The 21,485-nt window shown below is 47.6% G+C and overlaps 1 protein-coding gene across 3 annotated transcripts in view; it reads right to left on the bottom strand.

Moving 5' to 3' along the window:
• Positions 1 to 438: 438 nt before the first annotated feature.
• Positions 439 to 21,485, bottom strand: part of LAMC3 (laminin subunit gamma 3) — an 80,890-nt gene continuing 59,843 nt past the window's right edge. For 2 of the 3 annotated variants that reach the window (XM_049896162.1, XM_049896164.1), the window contains 7 exons: positions 20,466 to 20,613; positions 18,256 to 18,405; positions 10,291 to 10,393; positions 7,363 to 7,562; positions 5,952 to 6,098; positions 5,765 to 5,864; positions 1,145 to 1,962 (listed from right to left, as the gene is read on the bottom strand). In XM_049896162.1, coding sequence (XP_049752119.1) covers positions 1,712 to 1,962; positions 5,765 to 5,864; positions 5,952 to 6,098; positions 7,363 to 7,562; positions 10,291 to 10,393; positions 18,256 to 18,405; positions 20,466 to 20,613 — 1,099 coding nt within the window. In that variant the 3' untranslated portion in view covers positions 1,145 to 1,711. Of the gene's footprint in view, positions 1,963 to 5,764; positions 5,865 to 5,951; positions 6,099 to 7,362; positions 7,563 to 10,290; positions 10,394 to 18,255; positions 18,406 to 20,465; positions 20,614 to 21,485 lie in introns of all 3 variants that reach the window. The other variant, XM_049896163.1, reaches the window with a different exon arrangement.

Here is a 21,485-nt window from a genome sequence, read left to right as displayed (position 1 = left end):
CTCCCTCTTTCGTCACTGGTGTCCTCTTCTGCCCCCACTGTGTCACTTGGTTGAGTTCATCGTTTCCTGTCTTAATGTCTCCAGACTGAGGCTCCTCCCTCCCCTTACCTCCAGCCCCAAACTCTCCTACCCCTAGACTTTGACTGATGAGCCCCCAAAGCAGAGAGGAGAGAACTGTGCCGTTGGTCACAGGACCCCTGCAAAGCCCACCAGTGGGAAGAGTTGCTGGCAAAGCCCGTGAACAGAAGAGACACTGGGACATCCTCCAAGTACTCCCTGGGCACTGGGTGTGTGCTCACACTCAGGTGTGCTCGTGTGTGCACCCTGCCCCAGGCTCTGTGTGGGTGGGGTGTAAGTCTGCATCCAGGGTGGCGCGTCTGTACCCACAGCAAGGACCTCAACCAGCATGGGAGGATCAAAGACACACCCAGCTCAGCAAAGAGGGCCTTTATTTCCATTAAACAGAAGAACTCCACACTGTCACCTGTCCCCTCTAGCCCCAGGTGCACTTTGGGGAATGGGGTACACTTGTGACTCAGGTAGGAGGAGCTGTGGAAGTGGGGTCCCAGCACCAAGACCCAGCAGCCTGGTTCTGTTGGCAGATGGCCCAGGAAAGGGGAAGGAGGAAGCGCCAGGAGGAAATGCTGAGACTCCTGGGCAGAGGCGGGCACAGGGCTGGCCACTGGAGGATTCCCCAGGCAGGACAACCTGGAACATCAGCCAGGACTCCCCACCCCTGGCAGCCTCCCTGGCAGCAGGTTGTTGAGGAAGTGGCATTCAAAGGCCAACCAGAGTCAGTGGGGTCACAAAGGGGTGGTCTTGGTAACCTATCTGAGCCCCTCAGGCCCCTGTAGTCTCCACTCTTTGGACAGGCCACAGGCTGAAAGGCCCAGGGCAGGGCAATTTCTTTGGTGAGCCTGGTCCAGTCCCAGGGTCCTGAGAGTGAGGCAGCTGATGAAGCCAATGGCACCCCTGCCAGGGGTGGGCCTTGCCCCTGGCCGACCTAGCAGCCTGTACCACATTACATTCCTTGGCCTGTCTGGTCGCTTGGCTGTGGAGGGCTGCTGGGTACGCGTGGTGGGTGATGGCTGTGTGTGTGGGTGGGGGGGGGAGCTACAGCAGGACAGACAGGGTCACTCTGAGACTGGGGGCTCTGGCTCTTGCTGAACGCATCCCAGATCTCTGTGCATGCTGTCCCGCAGCTTCCCAGGTGCCAAGCCTGCATGTGTCCTTGCTTTCTGGAATAAGAATGGGTACATTAGAGCCACAGAGTATTTAATATAAAAACTCACCCAGCATCCAGAGGGTGTGTAGCACAGAGCTGGCTCCCAATAAATACCTGTGGATTGACTGTAACGTGTGCGTATGCATGGATGGGCTTTGACACCTGTGCATCATACACATAGGCATGCATGCACAACAGGTACACGTGCGGGTGTGTACCTATTATTGACACTGGGTGAGGGCGCGCGCTGTGGATGCCTAGTGAAGCATGTGTGCACACTCACTCTGGTATGCTCATACTCTGCTGGCAGGACAGTGCTATGGGACAGACTTGGAGGGCATGTGAGTATTCACACGGGAGGGGAGGCAGCAGCAGGCTCTGGTAAGTGTGCCTGTATGGGTACACCTGTGGGGTGTGTGTGCATGCCCTGGGCCGCGTACACAAGGGGGACAGGTGAGGAAGTATGCACTGAGGTTTGGGTGGCCCTCACTGCCAGCTGGCACAGCCCTCAGGCAGGCTGTGCAGGATGGCTTCCAAGTTCTGCTTGTCAGCACGGATCTCAGCAAGGTCACTTTCAAAGTCCTGGATCTGCAGCTCCTGCTGCTCAGACTCCTGCTCCAAAAGCCTCAGTTTCCCCTGCAGGGCCCCTAGTGAGCCCAGCTGAAGCCTCAGGTGCTCCAGGGCTTGCTGGGTCTCATTCAGGGCCTGGGCTGGGGCTCGGTGGGTGTCCAATGACCCTGCAGAGGAGCAAAGGGTAGTCTTAGGATGGGCCAGCCCCCTTGTGGGCTCCAGGAGCCCATTTAGCCCTGAGACTTCCCAGCTCGAACCTTCCAGAATTCTGACTGCCGAGGCCTGCCAGAGAAAGCAGGGACCAAGAGGGCAGTGTGGTGAGGGTGGAGAGGACCGGGTCTGGGCATTTGTCCAGGCTCATATGCAGACTCGGCAATGTTGCCCCGGGTGGCACTGGGCCACTGTTAATTTTTGCTGTATCATTACTATTATTGTTAAAAATGGCAGCCTTGGGTGGGTCCTCAGTGAGCCCCAGTTTCCTTATGCATAAAGTGGTATGTGTGAGAGGTCCCCATGATTTCTGCTGGCTCAAGCATGCTGTGTCAATTCACCAAGAGCCACATTTACAGGCATGGCCTGAGCGCTGGGATGTAGGAGGATACCAGGCTGGACAGAAGGGTCTCTGCCCCAGGGAAGTTGGCTTCAGAATGATGGCTGGGCAGCAGATAGGGCAGGAAAGACTGTAGGCCTGGCAGCCAGGCAGCAGGGTTCTGGTCCTGGCCCTGCAGGTATTAGTACCATCTCTTGGGGTTAAGGACTTATCTGAGCCTCCCCAAGTGTAAAACAAGGAGGTAGGCAGGTGCTTCATAGGGGCCCTCCATAATTCATACTGGAAGTTGGTGGTGGCAATAATGGATTTTCCTGTACCTCAGTGCTCCCCAAGGCCCTGAATTTCCTGGGCATTGAAGGCCAGTTAGAAGGCAGGCCAGAGCCAAGCCAGAGGGCAGGAAGAGGCAGAGAGGAAATTGAAGTGATGGTAGGTGGGAACAGAGGTGATGGTGACTGGGAGTGGGGGTAATGGTGGGTGGGAATGGAGGTGATGGTGTGTGGGGGTGAAGGTGATGGTGGTGGGGAGTGGAGATGATAGTGACTAGGGGCAGAGGTGATGGTGACTGGGAGCAGAGGCCATGGTGGGTGGGAGTTGACATGATGGTGACTAAGAGTGGTGGTGGTGGTGGGAGTAGAGGCATGGAATCCACCAGCTGCCTCCCCCCTCTGGTCTTTGTTACCTTGTCACGAAGTGTGACATTCAGCAGAAAGATAGCTCAGCCACAATGGGGGAGGGGGAGTCCCAAGCTTCTAACCCCAGGGGATTTGCCTGGACCTCAGTGCTCCCCAAGGTCCTGAATTTCCTAGGCATTGAAGGCCAGTTAGAAGGCAGGTCAGAGCCGAGCCAAGGGGCAGGAAGAGGCAGAGAGGACGCTGAAACCATTCTCTGAAGTCACCTTTAAACTAAGAAACAGCCTGAAGAGTAAAGATTGTCACCCTTGAGTATTGCATTTAAAAAAAAAAATTATCTATATAATTTACCAAAGGGTCAAAAGCTATTTTAAAGCATACCTGAGAAGGCTGGGAGGCAGGGAAATAAAATAAATACGAGTGAAACAACTAGAACAGAAATAACGAGAATTTTGACACAATGTGAGGAATGTAACCCATGTCACTGATCATTGCATCTAGAAACTGTGGAATGGGAGCAGGTTTTGCTGTGTGTATTTTCATCAAAAGTAAAATAAAAACAAAATAACCCTATGGAGCCCAGCTTTACTCTGACACACATGGAGTCATCATGAGTCGGAGTCAACTAGAGGGCAACTGTTTTTTTTATGCCTATTTGTGGTGGACACACCTAAGGTGACCCCCCCCCCCCTTGTACAATCCCCTCCCTTTAAGTACGGGTGGAACCTGTGACTTGCTATTAACCAATAGAATATGAGGGAAATGATGGAACATCACTCCCTTGATAAGGTTATATTAGAGACTCCCTTGCTGGCTTTGAGAAATTGTCATGTAGTGAGGGCCACATGGCAAGGAGTGCAGGTGGCCTCTAGGAGCTGAGGGAAGCCTCAGCTGAGAACCAGCAAGAACTCAAGGACTCAGCTGTTACAACCACAAGGCAATGAATTCTTCCAACGACCCAAAGGAGCTTGGAAGCAGCATTTTCCCCAGTCAAGCCTCTGATGAGATCACAGCCCCGACCAACACCTGGACTACAGCCTTGTGAGCCCCTGAGCAAAGTACCCAGCTAATCCACACCCACACTTCTGACCTGCAGAAACTGTGAGATAGTAAACATGTGTTGTTTAAGATTTTAAAAAAGAAAGAGAGGCAGAGAGATGCTGAGGACCTGCTGCACCTGGGCAAGTCCTGCTCCCAGCAAAGACCTTGAGGGGTCTCACCACCCGCAGGGAAGTCTAAACGGCCCGACCTTTGAGGAGTTTCAGAATACAATCAAATTATGAAAACCTGTTGCTGTCAAGTCAATTCCAACTCATAGTGACCCAATAGAGCAGAGTAGAACTGCCCCATAGGGCTTCCAAGGAGTGCCTGGTGGATTTGAACTGCTGACCTTTTGGTTAGCAACCATGGTGCGCCTGCGTGGTGTAGTGGTTAAGTAACACAGCTGCTAACCAAAAGGTAAAAAAAAAAAACCAGTGCCGTTGAGTCGATTCCGAACTCATGCAGTTCATATCCACCAGGCACTCCTTGAAAACCCTATGGGGCAGTTCTACTCTGCCCTATAAGGTCGCTATGAGTCGGAATCAACTTGACAGCAATGGGTTTTTTTTATTTTGGTTTCACATTACAGTCAGTGCTCTACCTGCCCAGACCAAGGTTCCCAGGGGGAGGGGCCAGGTGTGTGTGGTTCACTCCCACATCTCCAGGTTAAGCACAATGCAGGCCCAGAGTTTGCTGAGTGAATGAATTAATAACGAGTGACAACAACAACTGCCAGGGTAGAACATGTGCCAAGTTCTTGAGTTAGGGGCAGTCTAATGGCCACGAGCACGCACTCTGACTCATGGCAGTGACTCACTGGCTGTGTGAGCCTAGTAATGCTGTGCTTTCTGTAAAACGAGCAAGAGAATAACAGTCCTCACCTGAAAAGGTTCTTATGAGAATTCTATAAGATCATGTGTGTGAATAATAGCTTAGTGTAGGCCTGGTGTCCAGACAGAATGCAGAACACAGAGATTCTTCCTCTTATTAGTAATAATAAAAACTAAATGTGTATGCTATTCACTTCAGCCCAACTCCTCTGACTATCGCCCCCTTCCACCCCGTCCCACACACCAGTGCCTCCAGAGCCTAAACACCTTGGCAGGTGCTGTCCCCTTCTTCTGAAATGTCTCCTTGTGAAAGTCAATCTCCAGTTCTACCTCCTCCATCAGAATTGCTATTTACTGAGTTTCTCATCACATACTAAGCACTGTGATTGCACTTTCTAAATCATTCTATTGTTACTCCCACTTTACAGATAGGGGAAGCGAGGCTCAGAGGGGTGGAGTGACTTGCCCAAGATCTCATGGGCAGGAAGAACAGAGCCAGCCTTGAATCCTAGTTTGTCTGATTCCAAAGCCAGCACTTGATTGTTGATGCCACACTAGCTTAATTGACGTTCTCTCTCTTTTTCTCAGGCCCTTCCTCACGGAGTATTGACCTGCTCATTGGGCACATAGCTCTGTACTTGTATGTGGTGGTTTTCTGTGCATCTCTCCCCCACCAGGCAAAAGCCTCTGGAGACACAGAGAATTATTCAAAGTGAATTCACTTCTGGATACTCACCCTGCGTCGTGTAGGGTACCTGGGGCAGCTACGAATGCTTGTGATTGACCACAGAATGGGAATGGCGGAAGCCATGGAGATGACAAGGAAGAAATCTTCCCCAGGACTGGGTGCCTTGCAGAAAGCTCCCAGGGGTGTCCCAGGGGCCCAGGGGTTCTGGACCCAGCCTCGGAGTCTCCTTACCCAGCCTGGCAAGTAGCTCCGACAAAGCCTTCATGTCCATTTCCAGGGATATGCGCGACTCCCGGATCTGCCACGCCAGCTCGCTCAGCCCGGCACCCACCTTCCGGGGAGAGGGAGGAACAGATGAGTGGTCCCCTCCTGGCTGTGGGGTAGGGGGAAATAGGGTGGGGGGCCTTGGCAAACATACCCACTCAGCTTCCTCAAGCTCCTGTCGGCGCGCTCCAGAGGCCAGCGCCTGCTGGGAGGCCTGGCAGAGCGTTGCCTTTGTCTGGCTGGTCAGCCGGCTGGCACGACGCCGCTCCTGTTTCCCTTTCCTCAGCAAAGCCTTGGCAAGCTATGGGGTGGGTGGTAGTGGCAGGGAGAGAAGGCGAGTTGAGTAAGTCCTCTACCTCGGGGGGTAGAGTGCTCTTGTGGCAATAATGCCAAGCAGGCATCTGCTTTGTGCACCAGATCATTAATTCATGCATTCAACACATACACACTGGATGCTCACTAGGTGCCAGGTGCTGTGTAAATTGCTGGATCTACTCATGTGTCCCCAGAGGAGAAATTCCAACTATTTTAAGGATGGGGAAACAGAAGCACAGAAAAGAGTAGGGGCTAGCCAAGGCCGAAGTGGCAGGAGCAGATATCAGTCCTCAGTATTCATACTTCGAATTCAGCACTTCCTCTAGACAACCATGAAGGAAGTTTACTTAGGGCCTGAGCAACAAAGTCAGTGACAGCACCAGGAGACACACATCATCAGAATTTGGCCCTAATTAAAAATGAAAGAAACTCTATGGGACAGCTCTACTCTGTCCTATAGGGTCGCTATGAGTCGGAATCGATTTGACAGCACTGGGTTTTTAAAAATGAAAAGCCTAGAAGTTTAGGCAGTCAAGTCAAACATTCTGGTGTGAGTCCTGATCAGGTGATTTAATTTACTGAATGTTCTGGGCCTCAATGTCCTTGACTGTAACATGGGCACAGCAACAACATATTTCATGAGGAATCAACAAGATCACCCATGTGAAGCCCCTAAGCTCAGAGCCTGGGATCCCTGAAAACTTGTAAGTGTGGAATAAGGAAGACTGAAGAAGAATTGATACCTTTGAATTATGGTGTTGGCAAAGAATATTGACTATACCATGGACTGCAAGAAGAACAAACAAGTCTGTCTTGGAAGAAGTACAGCCAGAATGCTCCTTAGATGTGAGGATGGTGAGACTTCGTCTCATGTACTTTGGACATATTAACAGAAGGGACCAGTTCCTGGAAAAGGACATCATGCTTGGTAGAGTAGAGGGTCAACGAAAGAGAAGAAGACCCTCAGCAAGACATATGGACACAGTGGCTGCAACAATGGGCTCAAACATAGCAACAACTGTGAGGTTGGCTCAGGATCAGGCAGCTTTTTGTTCTGTTGTACATGGGGTCACTATGAGTCAGAACCAACTCAATGGTACCTAACAAGAACAACATCCTGCATCAGACACAAGAAAGGGGGCAGATCTGCAGGGGCAATGTTTGTCCTACAAAAGGGTAGCTGTTATATGACAGTCCTCCCACAGGCCAAGGGGTAGGAAAGCTGCTGCCACCATGTCTGCAACCCTGACCTTAGCACTGTCCTTAGCCAGCAGCTCTGCTTCTCTGCCCTTCTTCTTGGCAGTAGAGGAGACAGATGCCACATTTCCCAGCATCCTCTCCACCTGCTTGGTCTTCTTCTTCGTGTCTGAAAGGAGCCGGTCCTGGATGATGCCTGCCTTCCTCCTCAGTGTGGCCTGGTCCTTGGGCTGAGGAAACTGCAGCTTCATTTCTGCAAATCCAGCAGAGGCTATGTCAGGAGAGCTGGGATCACATCTTAAGGGCCTGCCGGATGGTCACTGCAGATGCCTGACCAACCCCAGACCCTCAGACAATGTGATTCAAGATGCATGAGATCTGTGTGTAAACTTCTCAGGCTAATCCAAGAAACAGTGAGATATCATGCTCAATGTATTTAAAGATTTGTATTTTATTATAATACTTATTAAAGTCATGAAATTTTATGATGGCCAATGCCTGAGCTGGTGGCAGGAGTGGGGAGCCACAGTATTAATCCATCCAGTTCTTTATTTTTATATACTACCTATTTCTAAAAAAAAAAGGCTTTAAGGCAGCTTACAGTGACAGATAAATCAGTAATTGAATCATTAAAAAAAATAACAGTCATATATAATTGGGAGGATGGGGAAGGGAAGAGGAGAAGTGAGAAGTACCAGAAACTTAGGATATGACATTGCAGGAACCAAATACACTATTTACCTCTGAGCTTCCTAGCAGCCAAGACAAAAATGGAAATTCTACAATTCACATAGGTTTTATTGTCTAATAAGAAGTCATTTTCCTCTGTGTAAAGAAACAAGGATTTTTTTTCTTTCAGTAAATTCTAAGGGAAATTTATCATAAAGAATACTGAGTATAGTAGACAAAATCAAATTTTAAAAATAATCAAGCCTTCTAATTTTTAGGGACATAATAAGTGATCTACGAAGATAATTCAAAAATTAGATCTAATTTGATTTTTGTACAACAAATTTGTGTTTCTTAAAGTACATTCTGTGGAACACTAATTCTCAAAGTGTTAATAAATATTAGGGAGAAATGTCAGTTAAGTTTAAATAAAGTGAACCAGGTTTCTTTATAACAGGACTTCTCAGAGCCTTTAATATTCTAAAGCGTGCACTATGAGGTCTCCAGAGGGCGCTACAGCATGCAGCATTTCCTAAATTTCCTGGAACACAAACTCTCTCTTGGCAGAGCATACCAATGGCTAGGGGACTCCAGGCCATAGCCTGGGAAAGGCACCTCTAGGTTCCTTTTATCCTGAACAAGAACCGAGCACATGCCAACTGGTGGTACGAGAAGGTGTCTCTGAAATGGAGTGGGAATGGAAAAAGGAGGCTGTGGTTAGAGGATCAAGGTTGGTCCTTGTGTGGATTACTGCACCGCACCAGGTAGGCAACTTTCTGTTCAGAACATGTAAGAGCTTTCTCATTCTTAGAGCCATCCAACGATGAAAAGGTGATATTGTGTGAGACAGCTAATACTCTGTCACCAGAGGCAGGCAAACCGAGGGCAGTGAGCTCCATGCCTGGTGTGGGGTTATAGAAGGCGACTTTAAGAACCCTTATAATTCTAATGTTGTTGTGTGCCATCGAGTTGATTTTCAACTCACAGCGACCCCATGTGACACAGCAGAACTGCCCCGTAGGGTTTCCTAGGCTGTGATCTCTACAGAAGCAGATCACCAGGTCTTTCTCCCAAAGGTTGGGTTCAAATTGCCAGCCTTTCGGTTAACAGCCAAGGGCATAACCATTGCATCACCAGGACTCCTTGGTGCAAATTGTTAAGCGCTCAGCTACTGGATGAAAGGTTGGTGGTTTGAATCCACCCAGTGGCGACTCGGGGGACAGGCCTGGTAATCCACTTCTATAAAGATCACAGCCTTGAAAACTCTATGGAGCAGTTCTACTCCGCATACATAGGGTCGCTGTGAGTTAGAATCAACTTGATGGCAACTAATAGCTAATTAAATAACTCTAATGTTCTAAAATTCTGACATTTGCCACTACATATCTCATTTTTCTAGACCACTCTAGAGATGTAAAAGCATGTCCACACCTTTCCCATCAGAAGCCCCACACCAGTGGGTGACTAGGACTTCAATTCACCGAGGAAACTGGTGACTAGGAGGCACTGACCAGCTCACCTTCTGCACTGGAAGCCCTGGGTCCTTGGCTGGATCTATGTCACTGATGGGCGGGGAATAGAGGGTAGGGGGAAACTGTTGATCCAAGAAGATGACAGAGACTTCATCTGGGGCTCAGGGTGCATTCCTGCCTTACCCAGTGCTTTGGTACAGAGCCACAGATAAAGGGGGTGGACTTCTCTCTGAAGCAAAGAAAGCTTCTCAGAAGCCCATTACACAGGGGCACACTGAGGCTGAGAAATGTAATACTGCTGGTGTCTACTCCTGGCTCAGGTATGACCCAGGGATGTACATTAATTCCTTTCCTTAGCCTACTTATCTGTTAAATGGGGACATTTGACCTCATTTTCCCAAAGCTCAAAGTAAACCTTGACTGGCATCAGTCCATACCCCCTGTTAAAGAGAATCTCCCTTTCCCTCCTCTCAGCCCCAATTGGAGATTGGACCAGGGCAGCCATATTTGTACCAGGTAACCTGACCCTGGCCAGAGTGGACCAGACCGGGGGTGGACAGCTGACAGCATCAGATCCTCTTCACATCACGTCCTGAGGGACTCTGAACTGTGGTCTGATGACACTGGGTTTTGGAGGGAATGGCCACATGGGCAAGTCCTCAAGTGAGTGGTGGTATGTGAGGCCAGGAGAGATGAGCAGACATGGCAGAAGTCCTGAGAGGTGGAGGGAATGGACTTCTGTCCCTGGCAACCAAGCCTGCCCTGGCTAAGTTGAGACTCTAGGTAGCTGTCATGAATACCTGTGGGCCACAGAACCCGTGGCTCGGAAGGCACTCATACCTTCCAGGTCAGCCAGCAGTGTCCTGGCTCCCATGACGGTCACTGTGGCAGCCTGGACAGATGAGGAAGCCCGCGTCAGGGCGGCTCTGGCCTCCTGGTGCAGCTGTGCAGAGGAGAAGAGAGTGGCTCCAGGTTAGGTGACCACCTGAAAGCTGGTCAGGTGTGCACCAAACCCACATGTGGGGTCCCAAAATTTCACCAAAATACTGAAACTGTTTTTCAGAAGTACCTGATTTATTTTATTTTACAAATGTTAAACCCTTGAATATGTCTCCCAAGACATTACCTATCTCAGAAAAGCTCAGAAGAAAACTGGAGCACAAATAGTGAATCTGTTTATTAGGCAACATTTACTCTTAGAAAATCAATTTCTTTCCCACTCAGTAGCCTACACCAGTTGTTGTTGAGCCAATTCCGACTCACAGTGGCCTCAGAGTAGAACTATCCTCCACAGAGTTTTCAATGGCTAGTATTTGGAAGCAGATTGCCAGGCCCTTTCTTCCCCCAGTAAACTAGTGTAGACTAGGTATATAAAGAATGTGGACTTGACCAAGAGACAGAAAGAGCCACATAAGCCGGAGACTACATCAGCCTGAGACCAGAAGAACTAGATGGTGCCCAGCTACAACCGATGACTGCCCTGACAGGGAACACAACAGAGAATCCCTTAAGAAGCAGGAGAACAGTGGGATGCAGACCTCAAATTCTCATAAAAAGACCAGTCTTAACGGTCTGACTGAGACTAGAAGGACCCCAGAGGTCAAGGTCCCCAGACGTTCTGTTAGCCCAAGACAGGAACCATTCCCAAAGCCAACTCTTCAGACAGGGATTGGACAGGACTATAAGATAGAAAATGATACTGGTGAGGAGTGAGCCTCTTGGATCAAGTAGACACATGAGACTATGTGGGCAGCTCCTGTCTGGAGGGGAGATGTGAAGGCCGAGGAGGACAGAAGCTGGCTGAATGGACCAAGAAATACACGGTGAAGAGAAGGAGTGTGCTGTCTCATTAGGGAGAGAGCAACTAGGAGTATAGACTAAGGTGTATATAAGTTTTTGTGTAAGAGACTGACTTGATTTGTAAACTTTCATTTAAAGCACAATAAAAATTTAAAAAGAATATGTTCTGCATTGGTGAGTGGTGTCTGGGTCTTAAAAGCTATAGAGCAGCCATCTAAGATGCATCGATTTGTCCCAACCCACCTGGAGCAAAGGAGAATGAACACAAAAGACCCAAGGAAAATATGAGCCCAAGAGACAGAAAGGGCCACATAAACCAGAGACTCCACCAGCCTGAGACCAAAAGAACCTGATGGTGCCCAGCTGCCACCAATGACTGCCTTGACAGGGAACACAATACAGAGTCCCTTAAGAAGCAGGAGAAAAGCAGGGTGCAGAACTCAAATTCTAGTAAAAAAGACCAGACTTAATGGTCTGACTGAGACTGGAGGGACCCCAGAAGACATGGTCCCCGGACTCTTTGTTAGCCCAGAACTGAAACCATTCCTGAAGCCAACTCTTCAGACAAAGGTTAGACTGGAGTATAAGACAGAAAATGATACTCGTGAAGAGAGTGCTTCTTAGCTCAAGTAGGTATATAAGACTAAATGGGCAGCTCCTGACCAGCGGCGAGGTGAGAAGGCAGAAAGTTTCAGGAGCTGGTTGAACGGACTTGGGAAATTCAGGGTGGAAAGGAGGAGTGTGCTGTCACATTACAGGGAGACCAACCAGGGTCACATAACAACGTATGCACAAATTTTTGTATGAGAAACTAACTTGAATTGTAAACTTTCACTTAAAGCACAATAAAAAATAAAATATATATATTAAAAAAAAAAAAGAATGTGGACTTGAAGAGCCAGCATATGATGAGCCCTGAACACTTGAAGGATGCGAAAGACAGGAGGAAGGTGGGAGCATCATGGCGAGCTGGAAGAGCACTGGGCAAGCAGGCATCTGCACACCTGGAATCTCGACCTGACTCTGCTACAGCTCTCAGAGCAGCTGCGGGGATGAGGGCACCTCATCCACAGAGCAGGGTGTTGGACCAGATCGTTAGTACTACCTGTCTTAGCTATCTAGTGCTGCTATTGCAGGAAAACCGCAAGTGGATGGCTTCAACAAAAGGAAATTTATTCTCTCACTGCCTAGGAGGTTAGAAGTCTGAATTCAGGGTGCCAGCTCCAGGGGAAGGCTTTCTCTCTCTGTTGGCTCTGGGAGAAGGTCCTTGTCATCAATCTTTCCCTGGTCTAGGGGCTTCTCAGTGCAGGGGCCCCAGGTCTAAAAGACATGCTCTCTCCCAGCTGTTTCTTGGTGGTATGAGCTCCCTCTGTCTCTCTGCTCACTTCTCTCTTTTATATCTCAAAAGAGATTGACTCAAGACACAACCTAATCTTGTAAATGGAGTCCTGCCTCATTAACATAATTGCCTCTAATCCTGCCTCATTAACATCATAGAGGTAGGATTTACAACATATAGGATAATCACATCAGATCACAAAATGGACAACCACGCAATATTGGGAATCATGGCCTCACCAAATTGACATGCATTTTGGGGGGACACAGTTCTATCCATAACACTAACCCTGGGGACCCAACACAGCACAGTTCCCCCACTATGTGCTGAGCACTGGGCCTAGCTCTTCAGATAAAATCTCTCATAATCCTCACGAGGAGGGTTATACCCTATTTCCTAACTTTAAGGGAAAAGTAAAAATGGCTACCAAATTTTTCCTCCCCTGTTAATATAAATTTGCTGACCCCTAAGTTTCCTATCTAAAGTTTTGAGTTGCTATTGTCAATTTGATCCCATACAGATAGTACTTTAAAAGAGCTCAATGCTCAAGGCAGACATTCTTCACTAAAAAAAAAAAGCTAAATTGTTTGGTTTTGAGAAGATCTCAGGGGATATTTTTGGTTTAAGTCTTAGAGAGATCCATAGGGTTTTTATTGGCTGATTTTTCAGAAGTAGATTGCCAGGTCTTTCTTCCAAGTCTGTTGTGGTCTGGAATCTCTGCTGAAACCCGTTCAACATCATAGCAACATGCAAGCCTCCACTGACAGACGGTTGGTGGCCGTGCTTGAGATGCAGTGACCGGAAATCTAACCGGGGTTTCCCTCAAGGAAGGTGAGAATTCTATCACTGAACCACTCGAAAAGATCAGGGGCCGCAGGGGGATGAATAGGGAAAACAAAGAGCATTTTTAGGGCAGTGAAACTATTCTGCACAATACTGTAATGGTGGACACGTGACATTATGCAGTTTTCAAAACCTACAGAACTATCCAATACAAAGTGAGTCCTAGTGTAAACTGTGCACTTAAGCTAATGATAACGTATCAACATTGGTTCATCAATTGTAACAAATGTACCACATCAATGCAAGATGTTAATAATAGAGGAAATTGTGCTTTGGGTGGGGTCACAAAGGAACTCTCTATACTTTCTGGGCAATATTTCTGTAAAATTAAACTGCAGTGTATTAAAAAAAAAAAAGGCTACCAAATAAACAATCCCTGCAACAATTGACAGGATATGAATAAGGTGTATACACTAGTCTTTCGATTTTAATATTTACCATATTATATGCAAATAACACACACCTTCCATGTTTGTTTGCTAACTGTGCCCTCCTCCCTCAAGGTATTTTCGTAAGCATACTACGCTGAATTTTTTTACAGCAACATGTGAAAGAAAAAAAGTGGCATAGCAGCGCTTATGAAAATACCTTGTGGGGGGAGGGTGCAGATGGCAAACAAACATAGAAGGCACGAGTTATTTGTATAAAAGTACGATAGTTGCTGAGTTTAGGTAAAATGCCAATTTAAGGGGAATCTGGTGAAGAAGGGGGTAGGCATTCCTCACTTTATTACGCCTCACTTTATTGCTCTTTGCAGATACTGCATTTTTTACAAATTGCAGGTTTGTGGCAACCCTGCATCGAGCAGGTCTCTTAGTGCCATTTTTCCAACAGTATGTGCTCACTTCATGTCTCTATGTCATATTTTGGTAATTCTTGAAATATTTCAAACATTTTCATTATTATTATATCTGTTATAGTGATCTGTGATCAGTGATCTTTGATGATATTATTGCAATTATTTTGGGGTGCCATGAACTGCACCTATATAAAACAGTGAACTTAATAAATGTTGTGTGTGTTCTGACTGCCCCACCAACTGGCTGTTCCCCCATTTCTCTACCTCTCCTCAAGCCTCCCTACTCTCTGAGACATGACAATATTGAAGTTAGGCCAGTTAATAACCCTACAATGGCCTCTAAATGTTCAAGTGAAAGGGAAGAGGGGTAAATCCCTCAACATAAAAAAAAACCTAGAAATGATTAAGCTTAGTGAGGAAGACATATCGAACACCGATAGGCCAAAACTAGGCCTCTTGCACCAATTAGCCAAATTGTGAACGCAAAGGAAAAGTTCTTGAAGGAAATTAAAAGTACTACTCCAGGGGGACATCTAGCTCAACTGGCATAACACAGTTTATAAAGAAAATGTTCTACATCCTATTTCAGTGGGTAGCACCTGGGGTCTTAAAAACTTGTAAGCATCCATCTAAGATACTCCACTGGTCCCACCCCATCTGGTGCAAGGGAGAATAAAGCAGACTGAAGACACAGGGAAGGATTAGTCCAAAGGACTAATGGACTGCAACTACCACAGCCTCCACCAGACTGAGTCCAGCACAACTAGATGGTGCCTGGCTACTACCACCAACTGCACTGACAGGGATCACAGTAGAGGGTCCTGGACGAGCTGGAGAAAAATGTAAAACAAAATTCAAACTCACAAAAAAGACCAGACTTATTGGTCTAACAGAGACTGGAGAAACCCCAAAGGTATAGTCCCAGAATACTCTTTCAACTCAGTACTGAAGTCACTCTTGAGGTTCACTCTTCAGCCAAAGATTAGACAGGCCCATAAAACAAACAATAATATGTGTAACTCAACCATATGTGAGACTGAATGGGCACAGCAGCCCAGGGGCAAGGACAAGAATGCAGGAGGGACAGGAAAGCTGGGCGAGTGGAAATGGATAACCCAAGATCAAGAAGGGGAGGGTGTTGACACGTCACTGGGTTGGCAACTAATGTCAAAAAACAATATGCGTATTAATTGTCTAATGAGAAACTAATTTGCTCAGTAAACCTCCATCTAAATCACATTTTTAAAATAGTCCTACTCCAATGAACACACAAATGAAAAGAAAGTGAAACAGCCTTATTGATGATATGGAGGAATTTTTAATGCTCTGAATATAAAGATTAAGCCAGTCACAACATTGCCTTAAGCCAAAGCCTAATCCAGAGCAAGGCCCTCACTCTAACTGTACGAAGGCTGAGAGAGGTAAAGAAGCTACAGAAGAAAACTTGAGGCTAGCAGAGGTTGGTTCATGAGGTTTAAGGAAGGAGGGCATCTCCATAACATAAAAGTGCAAGGTGAGGCAGCAGCAAGATTTTCAATGCAGATCAAACAGCCTGGAAGAAGATGTCAGTCTAGGACTTGTATAGCCAGAGAGAAGTCAATGCCTGGCTTTGAAGCTTCAGAAGACAGGCTAATTCTCTTGTGATGGGCTAATGCAACTGGTGAATTTAAATTGAAGCCGTTTGGAAAATCCTAGGGCCCTTAAGAATTATGCTAAATTTACTTTGCCTGTGCTCTACAAATGGAACAACAAAGCCTGGATGACATCACATCTGTTTACAACATGGTTTACTGCATATTTTAAGTCCGCTGTTGAGACCTACTGCTTAGAAAAAAAGATTCCTTTCGAAATATTACTGCTCATTGACAATGCACCTGGTCACCCAAGAACTCTGTCTGATGGAGATGTACAAGGAGATTAATGTTTTCATGTCTGCTAACACAACATCCATTCTGCAGTCCATGGATCAAGGAGTAGTTCCAACTTTAAAGTCTTACTATTTAAGAAGTACATTTTGTAAGGCTGTAGCTGCCATAGACAGTAATTCTTCTGCTGAATCTGGGCAAAGTAAAGTGAAACCCTTCTGGAAAGGGTTCACTATCCTAGATACCATTAAGAACATTCATGATTCATGGGAGGAGGTCAAAACACCAACATTAACAGGAATTTGGAAGAAGTTAATTGCAACCCTCATGGATGACTTTGAGGGGTTCAAGACCAGTGGAGGAAGTAACTGCAGATGCGGGTGAGAATAGCAAGAGAACTAGAACTAGAAATGGAGCCTGAAAATGTGACTGAATTGCTGCAATCTCATGATAAAACTTTAACAGATGTTATGGATTGAATTGTGTACCCCCAAAATGGGTGTCACCTTGGCTAGGCCATGATTCCCAGTATTGTATGGTTGTCCACCATTTTGTGATCTGATGTGATGATACCATATGTTGTAAATCCTAACTAACTTGTATGTTGTTAATGAGGCAGAATTAGAGGCAGTTATATTAATGAGGCAGGGCTCAATCCATAGGATTAGGTTGTATTTTGAGTCAATCTCTTTTGAGATATAAAAGAGAGAAGCGAGGAGAGAGACCTCATACCACCAAGAATGAATAACCAGGAGGGGAACATGTTCTTTGAACCCTAGGTCCCTGCGCTGAGAAGCTCCTAGACCAGGGAAAGATTGATGATAAGGACCTTCCCCCGAAGCCAACAGACAGAAAAAACCTTCCCCTGGAGCCGGCACTCTGAATTCCGACTTCTAGCTTTCCAGGCTGTGAGGGAACAAATTTGTTAAAGCCACCCACTTGCGGTATTTCTGTTATAGTAGCACTAGATAAATAAAGATAAATAAGACAATGGAAAAGGAGTTGCTTCTTGTGAAGCAAAGAAGGTGGTTTCTTGGGATGGAATCTACTCCTGGTGAAGACGCTGTGAACATTTTTTAAATGACAACAAAGGATTTAGAATATTACATAAACTTAGTTGATAAAGAAGCGGCAGGGTTTAAGAGGATTGACTCCAATTTTGAAAGATGTTCTACTGTGGGTAAAATGCTAACAACCAGCATCGCCTGCTGCAGAGAAAACTTTCAGGAAAGGAATAGTCAGTTGATGTGACAAACTTCACTGCTGTCTTATTTTAAGAAAGTGCCACAGCCACCCCAACCCTCAGCAATCACCACCCTAATCAGGCAGCAGATATCAGCATGAACAACGCAAGACCCTCCACCAGCAAAAAGATTACAGCTCGCTGAAGGCTCAGATGATGGTTAGCATTTTTTAGCAATAATGTATTTTTTAATTATGGTATGTACATTGTTTTTTTAGACATAATGCTATTGCATACTTAACAGACTACAGTATAGTGTGAACATAACTTTTATATGCACTGGGAAGCCAAAAACCTCACGTGACTTGCTATATTCACTTTATAGCAGTGATCTGAAACTGAACCCACAATATCCCCAACGTATGCCTGCATATGGGAATTCTTTGTACTCTTTTTGCTACTTTTTTTGTTAAGTCTAAAATTATTTCCATCTGAAATGTTAAAAATAATTTTTAAGAGCAGGCCTGTATATTTTAATAGGCTGGAAACCACTGGACTAGACTAAATTCACCCTGTAATTCTTGAATTCCCATGATTCCCCTGCTGGACTGTAAATGTCAAACTGTGGTGTGGCACTATGAGCCCCAGTGACAGCTCAAAGTAGGTGCTCACTAAATATCTGGTGAACGAAGAGCCATGCTAGCTGTAACAGAGGCTGAATAAGTGTAAGGCGTGGTCCTCGAATGTCCTGGTGCTGCTGTCTGTCTGTCCCCACCCACCCGCCTCTCACAGTTCTACTCCCTTAATCTCAGGAAATCATAACTCCTGCCTTGGCTTTGGCTGCCTCTGAGGTTCCCTGGAGTTTTGGGGGAGGCACTGGAAAGAGCCACTTCCTGCCTTTGCTCCTCACTCTTCTGCAATCCTCCACCCCCCAGATCACCCGTGGCAGTCCTCCTCCAGGTTCCCTGCTTCAAACCTGTGTGAGGGGTTCTGTCTTCTGCAGCGCCTCCTGGGCAGTGGCTTGGAGGTCTTGGACAGCTTTGGTGGTCACACGCTCTCTGGCTGTAACTGTGTTCTCCAGGGTCTGCACCTTCAGGCCCAGGTCATGGGCCAGGGGCTTCTGAGGCTGCAGGGAGATGGGACGAAGCTCAAGCAAGGCCTTACAGGAAGAACTGCAGGGCAGATCCTCTACTTGGTGGGCAAGAGGCGCCATGCTGGGCTGCAGCTGAGGGTCTGCTCCTGGCTGCTGGCCCAGAACCCAGGCCTTCTCCCCCCTGAAAGCCCAGGGGGCTTCCCTGATGCCCCAGACACATCAGCAGCACCAGGGACAGGGGAACTGGGAAGGGGGCTGAATGTGGACTCAAGAGGCTGAGGAGCCAGGGCAAGAGAGCCCAGTTGGGGAGCCTGTCACTTTAGACTCAGATTCCATCCCCAACAATTTCTAGCTGCATGGCTTTGGGGAATTCCCTGAGCTATGGTTTCCTCACTGCAAGGTGAGACTCCTTGTCCAGGTCCACAATCCCTTGGGGCTAAAACCTTGGGGCCAGCTGTACTTCAGAATTCAGAACTTTCTGGAGATCAGAGAAGCAGGACTGAGCAGCTACTGCATTCAACATCCCCAGCAGGATCTGGGGCAGCACCTGGAAGCAAATACACTAATACTTGGGTATTGCCCCTCACATCCAGTGGGACAAGCAAAGACCATGAAGAAATAGTCTTAGGCCAGTCAGGGTCAGGTTTTGCCCCAAATACATTTGTAACAAGCTTCACCAGTTGCCATCAAGTCAATTCCGACTCATGGCGACCTCATGTGTGTCAGAATAGAACAGTGCTCCATAGGATTTTCAATGGTTCAATGGTTGATTTTTTGGAAATAGATTGCCAGGTCTTTCTTCTGAGGCACCTCTGGGTAGATTTGAACCAGCAACCTTTCAGTAAGCAGCTGAGCACATTAACTGTTTGTACCACCCAGGGACTCTGTATCAAGCTTAGCCTTTTCTTAAAGCTCAGTTTTCCTCAGGATTTCAGGACTACTGAGAGGGATGGTGGGCCCGACTTTTCCTGGAGGATGCACTGATGGCCGGAGGAAATGAATGCAGGGTGATGGGCAGCCAACAGGCATGAGGTCACCCTGTGCCAGAGCCCAGCTGGTGCTTTACATGCATTATGTGTGAATCCCCGCCACCATCAGTGCAGCCCTAAGATAACATTATGGGCGAGCCCCATCTGACAGACCAAGTAACTGAGGCTCAGGGTGGGAAAGTCTCAGCCAAGGTCACGGAGCTGAAGTGGAAGAGCTGGGATCTAATGCCATGTTCATCTGACTCCACCAGTCGGTGCTGGTACCTTTACCAGTGCCAGTATAATGCAGAAAAGGCCCTGTCTCAATATTATTATCAACAATAAGGACTGGCTGAGCCAGGAGGTACTCCACTGGGCTCTATAGGTAGATGACCTCATTTTAACCAACTGCTTTATAGTCGGTTAAAAGAAGCCACATCCAACTACCTGACACTTCAGAGAAGACAAAAAACTGTAGAAGCAGTAAAAAGATCAGTGGTTGCCAGGGGTTTGAGGTGGGGGGCAGGAGGAGGATGAATGGGAGGAGTACAGGGAATTTGTAGGGCAGTGAAACTATTCCACATGATACTGTAATGCTAGACACATGACACTATGCATTTGTCAAAATCCATAGGATTGTACCACACAGGGAGCCCTGGTGGTGCAGTGGTTAAGAGCTACAGCTGCTCACCAAAAGGTCAGCAGTTCGAATCCACCAGGCACTCCCTGGAAACTCTATGGGGCAGTTCTACTCTGGCTTATAGGGTTGCTATGTGTCAGAATAGACTCAGTGGCAATGGGTTTGGTTTGGTGTGGTACCACACAGAGTGAACCCTAACATAGACCACAGATTAGTTAATAATGACGTATCCATAATAATTCATCAATGGTAACAAGTGGACCACAATAGGAGAAACTGTGCAGGAGGGAGAGAGAGTATGTGGGAACTCTCTGCACTTTCTGCACAATTTTTCTGTAAACCTAAAATAGCTCTTAAAAAAAAAAGTCTAATCAAAAATAATAATAATAAACCAAGTCATCTGGCTCTGGCTGGGCCCCACCGGTTTCTCCGCTGCCAGATCCCCATCCCACCCCCAGGCAGAGCTCCAAGGAGGCCAGGCTGACCAGTGTCCCCGAGGCAGACAGTGAGACCAGGCTCAGGGCTCCGTCTGTGCTGACTTGCCGCACGGAGGCCAGCACCTCCTTGGCTTCAGGCAGCACCTCTGCCACAGCTGTGCCCAGTGCATTCTGGGCTCCCTGGACCTCCTGGTACCTAGGAAGAGAGAGGCAGGATGGCCCACAGAGCAGGGCACAGGGCCATTTCTCCCCATCGGTGCCGGGCTGGAGCTTCTCCCAACTTCTCTGGCAGTCACCCTCTGCAGGGTCAGTAGCCAGCAGCTGGCCTCAGAAACCGGCTGCTACTCTGCAGCTTTCAAATGAACATGAGAGGTAGTGAAGGGCCACTTCTTTTTCCATTCATTCAATTCAATCACACCATTCTGAAAGGCCTCACACTTCGTTTCCACTTGGGAATCACACATTTGGCAAATGGTTGGCTCCTCTGGATGAATCATGAAGAGGAGAATGGGGGCAGGGAGGGGCTGTGTGGTCTTATGCAAAGGACAGTGCCCAGGCCCTGGTCTGGGCTGGGCCACGCCCTTGCAGTGTGACCTTGGGTATGTCACTCTCCACGTGTAAATGGAGACCTGTGGACTAGACGATGTTGATGGGCCCCTTTAGCCCCGATGGCCTGTGGTTCTGAAATCGACCAGCTAGAACAGGTTCCTTGTCCTGTCCAGTTGTCCACATCCTGCTCTCCTCCCCACACCATGGGTATAGCTGGGGTGAAGACCTCCAGGTTCCTTGCCATCCTTCATTCCTTCTCAGAGAGCCAGTACCCACTGCCCCAGCAGGGGGTCATGTGACCTCATCCCAGCCATGCCGACTGGCTCTGGGCTGAACACCTGATCTGAGCTGGGCCAATCAGATCTTTTCAGAAACGTCAACTTGGGGCTCAGAGACATTGGTGGGTTGACCTTGAAATGACAGGGCTATAAGGGGGCCACCCAGAGCAGAGAAGCAGAACAAGCCGGTGCCAGAGAAAGCTGAGAGGAGATACTCCGTACTTGGGGTGGGGCTCAAGGG

This window comes from Elephas maximus, chromosome 9, assembly GCF_024166365.1.
Source record: "Elephas maximus indicus isolate mEleMax1 chromosome 9, mEleMax1 primary haplotype, whole genome shotgun sequence".
Lineage (NCBI taxonomy): Eukaryota > Metazoa > Chordata > Mammalia > Proboscidea > Elephantidae > Elephas > Elephas maximus.
The sequence above is the reverse complement of the archived record's forward strand: the minus strand, read 5'-3'. Positions and strand labels throughout refer to the sequence as shown.